Source organism: Cebus imitator, unplaced genomic scaffold (genome assembly GCF_001604975.1).
Source record: "Cebus imitator isolate Cc_AM_T3 unplaced genomic scaffold, Cebus_imitator-1.0 Scaffold312, whole genome shotgun sequence".
Lineage (NCBI taxonomy): Eukaryota > Metazoa > Chordata > Mammalia > Primates > Cebidae > Cebus > Cebus imitator.
In genome coordinates, this window is record NW_016107627.1 from 812943 (window position 1) to 823534 (window position 10592).

The 10592-nt window shown below is 36.6% G+C and overlaps 1 protein-coding gene across 1 annotated transcript in view; it reads left to right on the plus strand.

The window, feature by feature from the left end:
• TM9SF2 (transmembrane 9 superfamily member 2) overlaps positions 1–10592 on the plus strand; it is a 65791-nt gene that overhangs the window by 29148 nt on the left and 26051 nt on the right. Inside the window, exons 4-7 of the mRNA XM_017503559.1 lie at positions 175–302; positions 6268–6397; positions 7390–7514; positions 9369–9480. Of these exons, the coding sequence (XP_017359048.1) occupies positions 175–302; positions 6268–6397; positions 7390–7514; positions 9369–9480 (495 nt within the window). The remainder of the gene's footprint in view (positions 1–174; positions 303–6267; positions 6398–7389; positions 7515–9368; positions 9481–10592) is intronic.

Here is a 10592-nt window from a genome sequence, read left to right on the forward strand (position 1 = left end):
AATAGGATTAAAATTTAAATCTGATTGAGCTATGAGGAATTTTAACATGTTTATTACCAGTATCAATGCACTTAAGTAATTTAATGGGATTAGCACTCTTATTCTATTTGTGATGTTGGTATGAAGAACCTGGATATTTTTTCTTAATTTGCTTTTCACTTCTTTTTAATACAGTTTACATTTAATAAGGAGGAGACCTGTAAGCTTGTTTGTACAAAAACATACCATACAGAGAAAGCTGAAGACAAACAAAAGTTAGAATTCTTGAAAAAAAGCATGTTATTGAATTATCAACATCATTGGTAAGGCATGAAGATTTTGGATTTTGGGATTTATCCTTTTCCATATGAAACCTCTTTGCATTGACTGTATAAATTACTGACTATGTAAAAGATAGCAAATTAATTGATTTCCTTTTTTGTTACTAGTGGTAGTGACTCTTAAAGATGACAACATCATTTAGAGTATCATCTTTTAACTGTGTGTAGATTACTGTAATATCTGGCACTTCTTTCAGTACATAGATCTGGTACATAGAGTAGGTATTTTTATTTGTATACGGGCATGCTTTGGGGATACTGCAGGTTCAGTTCCACAGCACTGCAATAAAGCAGATAGCACAATAAAGTGAATCATATAAAGTTTTTTGGTTTCTCAGTGCATATGAAGGTTATGTTTATACTACATTTAGTCTATTCAATGTGCAATAACATTATTTCTAAAACAACTCTGTTAAGTACCTTAATTAAAAAATACATTATTGCTAAAAAGAAAAGAAAAGGCTGACACAAAAACATGAAGCAAACACATGCTGTTGAAAAAATGGCACTGATAGATTTGCTCAATGCATGAATGCCACACACCTTCAATTTCTAAAAAACACCACATCTGCAAAGCAAAATAAAGTGAAGTGTAATGAAACGGAGTATGCCTGAATAGTTATTATGCTCTGAGAAAAAGGGCCTGGATCAGTCTTCTAGTGAAATCGTTATTTTATACTTGTGGGCTGTGAAAAAAATCACAGGAAAACAAAACTGAACTTTTGTTTGATAAATAGCATCTACTTCAAATAAAACCCATTTTGCTTAATCTTTTATTTTGTAAACATTAACAGATTCTGTACCAGTTTGTATCAGAATCAAAAAGCATTTAAAACTGTCCTGTTTTTCTTTCCAAAGTATGATGTACTTATTATAGAATATTTAAACATAGAAACTTTTTTTTTGTCTTGAGATGGAGTCTCACACTGTTGTCCAGGCTGGAGTGCTGTGCCGTGATCTCAGCTCACTGCAGCCTCCATCTCCCGGGGTCAAGTGCTTGCACCTCAGCCCCCTGAGCAGCTTGGATTACAGGCACCTGCCACCATGTCCAGCTAATTTTTGTATTTTTAGTAGAGACCGGGGTTTCACCATCTTGGCCAGGCTGGTCTCAAACTCCTGACCTCAAGAGATCCACGCCCCTCAGCCTCGCAAAGTGCTAGAATTACAGACTTGAGCCATCACACCCAGCCAAACAGAATATTTTTAAAGACTCAAAATCCAACCTTTGATGTATAACCATTGTTACTCTTCTGAGTAATTTTGCTTGGAAATGCCTTTATTCTATGGGGATCATAGTTTACATATGTTTTGCCTTTTCTAGAAGCTGTAAGATGCTTTCAGTGTTGAACAGGACTGTCTTCATGCACTTCCTTTTGGATGTTTGTCCTGTCAGTATATTAGATCACAGGAACCTTGGATCTCAGCTGAGACCTGACCAGGTCCTGTGGCCTCGTATTCCCTCCTACCTGTTAGTTCTCCTCCTCCTCCACCCCACCCAACCGTCATACACATAGAACCTTGGGTCCTGTGCACAGCCGTGAACTAGTCTGTGATGAGAAGGGTTCACTCTGACTGGCCAAACCTGGGTAACATACCCCCCATCCCCATAGGAATGAATTCCCTGTAGGTTATTGGGGCTCTGCTGGAAGGAAGGAGGCAGTGCTGTTAAAAACCTGCCTCTTATGCTTGTGTCAGTTTCTTTCTCATTTGATCCTCAGTGCAAACAGGAAGTTAAAGCCTCCTTCATTTCCCCATTTCTTTGATTTCTGGTAAATGAGCTTTTTTCTCCTAAACTGCTATAGGAATACTGCTTATTTGCTAGATCAATGCATATCAATTGTTTATCAACTCAGGATGTGTTTAGTTATTCATAAGTAATTGAAATTTCCCTTGATGGTTTTTTCTTTTTTTTTAATCTTCAAAAAAATGTTTAAGGCTCAGTTCTTCTCATATTAGCCCTATCCACCTATGTTTACTACAGTAGCTGCCAGTTTGTTGACTGAATGAAAGAATGACTCTTAAGGTCTATGGGTGATTTTTAGCTCTTTCTTCTACCCTTTGTGCTTAGAATACTATTTAGTCAGCCCGTTGTGGTGGCTCACACCTATAATCCCAGCACTCAGGAGTTCGAGACCAGCCTGGTCAACATGGTGAAACCCCCATCTCTACTAAAAATACAAAAATTAGCCAGGTGTGATGGTGGGTGCTTATAATCCCAGCTACTTGGGAGGCTGAGGCAGGAGAATCACTTGAACGAAAGAATACTGTTTAATCTTGCTCCCAAAGGTAATAGAAATAGTTCTTCAGTAGCCTCCTCACAGGAAAGTACTTAGATATGTTTTTAACTCATTTATGATGTAGTTAACAGAGATTTTGTTATGATGTCAAGATGCTTAATAATAAGAAAGAATAAATAATTTAAAATAGTGAACATAGTAAAAGCATTTGATAGTAAAATTTACTGAACGATTTGTAATCAGTATATCAATTGCAAACTTATTGTGCTAAAAAAAGTAACCTGGGAAGGTGCTGGTAAATAATTTTGCAGCTGAGTCAGAAAAGTTGATGATTTTAAGTATAACCCTTAAATCAGTTTCAGTATACATTTAAAAAATGTTGATTCACATTGATAAATTTCTTGAAACCATTATTTGAGTATATTCTTTTCATGACCTATTTCAGAAAGATTTTACTATATAACTTGATTTTAAGCATAGACAGTAGAGTTAACAGATAAAACATCATATACCCATGGGAATTTATAGTATTCTGTTGCAGAGTTTTATTGTGAATGCAGCACGTTTTATTTTATACTTGGTACTAAGACATATTGGGGAGAGCTTAATCATTTTCTAAATCATGAAGCAATATATGCCTATGAAAAAAACACAAGCAGTACAAGAAAATATTAAGTAAAAGTAAGTCTTCAGCCACTCCCAGCTTCATTTCTATTCTGCAGAGCTAACAATATTATTTCTCATATATGTTTCTAGATTTTCTGTGCATATGGAGGTATAGTAAAGCGTATGTCCCTTTTAAAAATAATGTAACTAAAATGTTATTGTACACATTATTCTGCAACTTGCTCATTTTAAGAAAATATGGACTTTTTTCAGGTCAGGTAACATTGTAAATCTATAACCTCCTCTGTCTTTTTCAGAATTTCATAATTCACTGCATGAATGAATCATAATTTCTTCCCCATGACATTGGAACTGTGCGCTAATTTACTGTTCTCTATAAAGAACAGTTAATAATAGTTTGCTTCCATTTTGTTTTTTGTTTTTTGGTTGTTTTTTGAGACGGAGCCTTACTCTGTTGCCCGGGCTGGATGCAATGGCATGGTCTTGGCTCACTACAACCTCCTCCTCCCTGGTTCAAGCGATTCTCCTGCCTCAGCCTCCCAAGTAGCTGGGATTACAGGCATGAGCCACCATGCCTGGCCTTGTTTCTTATATACTTTGACGAATACTTTTTAGTATTATTTGGGGCTTTAGTCAGTTAATTTGAGGATCTTACTGTCTTACTCTGTCAGTAGCTGCTAAGCTACTTCGTGATTCTTGAAACTACTGCTTTGATACCAGCACCAGACACTTAAACTCTCTTCAGATGTGCTCTGTGTGGTTTGTGATCCTACTTCTTGCCTGAATTTCTAAAAGTTGATGACTTTTTTTTAAATAAAAGTATAATTAACTAGTTATCAGAGTACTTAACATTTTTTAGTATCATAGAACCACTTGACTAGCTTATTGAATTAGAAAAGGGTCTTGAAGATACTTTAGTGAGTTCCAATCCCAGATCCCACCAAGTTAGCAAAGGAGAATGATATGCTATTTTCAAAAATTCAAAATCCTAATGAATAGTATAAATGTACTCATGTTAAAACTACATAGAAATGCCAACTTGTTAAATGCCAACTTTCTTTGCTTTAGGCTATAATTTTCTGAGTATTGTGACAGTATGGGTGATTCTGATAAGAAACTTTTGGAATTTATTAGGAAAACAAATTATTAATAATTGCAGCTTGATTGGTAGAAGTGTTTCAAATGGAGTCCTTGGAGGGCAGAGGAAAGTAAAAGAAAGGAGTTCTTTATGGTAAAAAGTTGAGACTCATACAGCCTTTATCCTTGTGAGTCTTCTTCCCATATATACTCTGTCAGATTGGAAATAAGAGTTTTAATTTTTGCTGATTTTAGAAATTTAAATAACTTAGGAAGACAGTAATTGAAAATCATGTTCTTTGGCCAGGCATGGTGGCTCACACCTGTAATCCCAGCACTTTGGGAGACCAGGGTATGAGGACCACTTGAGCCCAGGAGTTCAAGACCAGATCTGGCAACACAGTGAGACCCCAGGTCTACAAAAAATTTTAAAAATTAGTCAGTGTGATGGCATGTACCTGTAGTCCCAACTACTTGGGAGGCAGAGATGGGAGGATCACTTGAGCCTGAGAGGTGGAGGCTGCAGAGAGCCGTGATCACACTACTGCATTCCAGCCTGAGTGACAGAGCAAAACCCTGTCTCAGGAAAAAAATATATTCTTTAAGTTTTCTTAAATTTATTCAAAAGGATTTTTTTTGTAATGCTTCCTATTACCAGAAACAGCTATTACGCCAAGGTAGTATATAAATGATACACTTAGGATGTTGGCTTTTATAAAACCTAAATTGCCCCGTAATTCCTCATTTTGTAACTAGCACTTACGTAGTACTTTCCCTCCAATATGGTAGCATGAAGATACTATATATTGCTAGTATATATTCATTAATTGAACTACTTCTTATATCTAAAAAATTAAAGCAGTTAACTGATTCTTTAAGCTTCCAGAAAATCTGATTTATTCTATGTAACAGTGCATTTATGCTTCTAATATTTTACTGGAACTACTAGCCTGCTGATTATAATAATAAGCAGTTTAATAAGGTGATTCTAAAATTTCATACACTGGGTACTATTAAATAGCATTTAAAGGTAAGGAGACATGTTTTATTAGGTCATTAAGGTACACCTTGGGTGAATGTAGAATCATAATTTTACTTCCTAAGGCACACATTAATTAACAAATGAAACATGCCCTGAAGTGTCATCTTATGACTGTAATATAGCTGGCATATGTTGAGCAGTTTTTTTATGTGTATCCCACAGTGTACTCTGGGCACAGGGGGCCACATGCTCGGACTGTGATGTAGTTACACAGTGCCACAGAACTTTATTTTCTGCTTTTCTTTTTTAAGTCCTTTTTCACTATAGAACTTGAAAGATTTGGTTCACTAGCTTTGTAGCAGTATTTCTTTTAGAAATAATGTGGATTTATAGTTTTCACAGAATTTTTTTGTATAACTTTCACTTTTCTTCCTGGCCCTTTAGTTTAATATTTTCCTATATCTTGTAATTATATTCATTTCCTTTTTTATTGAATTACCTGAATAATGAGAGACCTTTCCTTCTTTGCTGTTTAATAAACTGTTCCTGAGGAGCTAGATATGTTGCTTTGTATACCTGTTTAGAGCTTTGAATGTTCTGCTAAAGGTAAATTACTTTGTAGGGTCTAAATAGTATTGTTAAATTAGCAATTACAATAAACTAGTTTATAAAACTCTTTACTACATACCATTTATCCTTTCAAAACAGCTATAAAGGTTTATTTTCCCTTTTTTTAAGGCCAGTCAGAGTAGCAAAGGAGCAAAGAAATCTGTCCTGGGTTGTGATCAATTAGTTGTAAACACCACTGCACTGGGACCAGCCTATAGTTTTTTCCGTCACAGTGTATCAGATACTGGCATATTGTATTACTTATGAATACCACATTTTATTAAAATTGTGATTTTTGGAATCTTAAAGCATTTAGACGTTGAAATTTTACAAAGTGATGATACTGATTTGGGCAGTAATTCTTAGTCATGTATGGTGGGTTCTTTTCTAACTTAACTCTTCTTTCCGTATGTAGGATTGTGGATAATATGCCTGTAACATGGTGTTATGATGTTGAAGATGGTCAGAGGTTCTGTAATCCTGGATTTCCTATTGGCTGTTACATTACAGATAAAGGCCATGCAAAAGATGCCTGTGTTATTAATGTAAGTTAATGATAAACTCTTTGCTGCTTTTTAAAATACGGCTTTTTATAGAATCCAGTCTTTACCCAGACAAAAATTGTTATATTTGTTGAATTAGTACAGTTCAGATGTTCTGAAGTACAACCACTTCGATCATAAACTTATAGCAGATGAATAATGCATAAGTTGAGTTTTAGATTTGGAATAATTCACATTCAGTTCAATATTTACTGAGAGTATCTGTTGTATGTTAAATGCTATGCTAAGGTCTAGAACTTTGCTCTAACTCGCATAAGTCTTATATATTGCAAAATGTACATAGTAGAGTGTCAAAAAAGACTTCATTATAAGTTAACTAAATTTGTATTGCAGAAGTCAGATATTATACCCTTTTAAAGACCTACCTGCCCTTGAGGCCATTCTTTTGTATTTAAAAATAGAGTTATGAAACAGAGCCATTATTATAGAAGGTAGTTAGAACTAGGTGGGGATATATATTAAAATAAGTTTTGTGTAATCAGATCAACCTGATTTAAATCTCTTATTGGATCTGATCCAATGGAAGTTAGCATGAGCTTAATCATAAAACTGATTATATCAGTTAATGCTTTTGTGAGTGCTGACCAGAGACACTTGAATAATTTAGGTTATGTGTTTAGTCTCAATTTACAAGCTTCCAGGGAGGAAAAGTGTTTAAATGTATAAGCTTTAGTGTGTTTGTAATATTTTAAATTTTGCTTTGTTTCATTTTAAATGAAAGTCTAGAAAATACTAGATTAGTGTTTTTTTAATTGGTACTTACTAAATTTTATGTAAAAATTAAAACTTTAAGAAGCATATAACGTCCCCAATTAATTTTTGGCTTAAAAAAAGTTTAGGTATAAAATTGAAACTTGATTAAAATTGCGTTCAAACTTAAATTTTCATACTTGTTTTAGCCCATTTTAAAGTGGTGTGTTTTGACTCTTATGTAGTCAGTTTTCTACCTTTAACTTTTAAGTTCTGTTCCGCAGTCAGAATTCCATGAAAGAGATACATTTTACATCTTCAACCATGTTGACATCAAAATATACTATCATGTTGTTGAAACTGGGTCCATGGGAGCAAGATTAGTGGCTGCTAAACTTGAACCAAAAAGGTAAATAAGTGTAAGTGAAATTTAGACCCAAAAAATAAGTATTTGGGGACCAATTAACTTATTCTTTAATCAATATTACAGCATTTCAGGCTTGATTTTACCATAACTTCCTTTGGCATGATTTGTTATTGAGTTATGGGTTGTCCAGAGAAACCAAACCAATAATTATTTTCCTGTCACGGTAAGTGGTCAAGCCAATGTGCCTTTGTGTTTTGTTTTTCAGTCAGGAAATTTTGACAGCTTTTCCACTTGACAGTGGGGAAGGAGAAGTTGTGTGGTTGGGACGGTGTTCCCCTTCATAGTGGAAAGAACATTGCCTCTGATATCTGCAGCTTTTCTCTGGTCAGAGGCCCAAATGACCAGAAAGTCCTGTGATTTTTCAAGCCCCTATGCAATATTAGATGCCAGTGTGAAATACCAGCCATTGAACGAGAACTCTTCAAGTTATTTATTATTTTTTATCATGAATGTACATATCAGTTGTTTATGAGATCCTTTTTTAATTCAATATTTCTTTTTTTTCCCGTGACTTTTTCTACCCTGAATTTGCCTTTTTCTCATGCACTGGTGGTAAAAAAAAAAATACGTGCCACAACAAGGTGTCAGTTAATTTAAACTCCATCAGTATTGGTTGTTTTTTTTTTTTTTTTGGAGACGGAGTTTCGCTCGTGTTACCCAGGCTGGAGTGCAATGGCGTGATCTCGGCTCACCGCAACCTCCGCCTCCTGGGTTCAAGCAATTCTCCTGCCTCAACCTCCTGAGTAGCTGGGACTACAGGCATGCGCCACCATGCCCCGCTAATTTTTTGTATTTTTAGTAGAGACGGGGTTTCACCATGTTGACCAGGATGGTCTCGATCTCTTGACCTCGTGATCCACCCGCCTCGGCCTCCCAAAGTGCTGGGATTACAGGCTTGAGCCACCGCGCCCGGCCCTGTTTTGTTTTTTTAATAAGTTTATTTAGCCAGGCATGGTGGCCCACACCTGTGATCTCAACACTTTGGGGAGGCCAAGGCAGGAGGATCGCTTGAGGTCAGGTGTTCAAGACCAGCCTAGGCAACATAGTGAGACCTTGTCTGTACTGAAAATAAATTAGCTGGGCATGGTGACACATGCCTGTGGGAGGATCACTTGAGCACAGGAGTTTGCGACCAACCTGGGCAACGTAGTGAGACCCTGTCGCTACAGAAAATAAATTAGCTGGGCATTGTGGCACATGCCTGTAGGAGGCTGAAGTGGGAGGATCACTTGAACCCAGGAGTTGCAAGCTGCAATGAGCTGAGATCACACCACTGCACACCAGCCTGGGTACAGAGCAAGACCTTGTCTCAAAAAAAAAAAAAGGCCAGGCATGATGTCTCATCCTGTAATCCCAGCACTTTGAGAGGCTGGGTCCAGGAGTTCAAGACCAGCCTGGTCAACATAGCAAGACCCTGTCTCTACAAAAACTAAAAAATTAGCTGGGCATGGGTGTGGTGGCATACACCGGTAGTCTCATCCACTTGGTAGACTGAGGTGGGAGGATCACTTGAGCCCAGGAGTTTGAGGCTGCAGTGAGCTGTGATGGCACCACCGCACCCAGGCCTGGGTAAGAAAGTAAGACCCTGTCTCAAAAAGAAAAAAAAAGATTATTTAAATGTTCTTCAAGTATAGTGTTTTCAAAAGTATGTTTATAATTTTGTACACATAGTTGTGTTTATATGAAGTAAATATTTATGCTTTTAAATGAGACATAAACAATTTCACCTTTGTCAGCAGCATTTTAAAATACGTACAAAATCTCTAACCTTTACTACCCCATTTAAAAAAAAAAAAGTACTTTATCAGCATCTTGCCAAAATGTTTCTTCCCACAGCTTCAAACATACCCATATAGATAAACCAGACTGCTCAGGGCCACCCATGGACATAAGCAACAAGGCTTCTGGGGAGATAAAAATTGCCTATACTTACTCTGTTAGCTTCCAGGTGAGTCTGTTGTTATCTTTAGTATAACTCCGAAATTGATTTTAAATTTGTTCTACTTAAACTAATGAAAATGTTAATGATTGTGCTTGTCAAATGAAGAAGGTATTAATAAGCTGATTTTTAGGATAATTTGTCAGTGTACTAAGCAATATAATCACTCTTGAAACTAAGTCTTAGTGGCTGGCATGGTGGTTCATGCCTGTAATCCCAGCACTTTGGGAGGCTGAAGCAGGTGGATCACGAGGTCGGGAGTTCAAGACCAGCCTGACCAACATGACAAAACCCATCTCTACTAAAACTACAAAAATTAGCTTGGCGTGGTGGCCTATAATCCCAGCTATCTCAGGAGGCCGAGGCTGGAGAATCACTTGAACCTGGGAGGCGGAAGTTGCAGTGAGCCGAGATCACACCACAGCACTCCAGCCTGGGCGACAGAGTTAGACTCCACCTCAAAAACAAAAATAAGAACTAAGTCTTAGTTTAAATGAGAGTATAGAGGAAATTGGAAATTTGAGCCTGATTGAGTGTTAAGCATAAGAGATACATATATAAGACAAAAGTAGAAAATAGGCAAAGACGACAGGATGGAAATGCCAAAGATATATTCAGAAAGCATTTGAGAAATCAACACCATACTTTAAAGGATTTAAGCATGAACTTCAAATGGAGAGTTTCCGATTGATAGATTGTCTTAGAAAATTGAAAGGAGTTAACGAAGTTTCTTAAAATGCAAATTTATTGTTAAGCATTTGAGAAATCAACACCATACTTTAAAGGATTTAAGCATGAACTTCAAATGGAGAGTTTCCGATTGGTAGATTGTCTTAGAAAATTGAAAGGAGTTAACGAAGTTTCTTAAAATGCAAGTTTATTGTTATGAGAATCTTAGTGTTCCACCTGTATTTATTCACCATTTTTAAAATCAGAATTTAAGTATGAACTTTAAATGAAAAGTTTCCTATTGGGAGATTGCCTTAAAAAATTGAAGGGGGCCGGGTGCGGTGGCTCAAGCCTGTAATCCCAGCACTGTGGGAGGCCGAGGCGGGTGGATCACGAGGTCAAGAGATCGAGACCATCCTGGTCAACATGGTGAAACCCCGTCTCTACTAAAA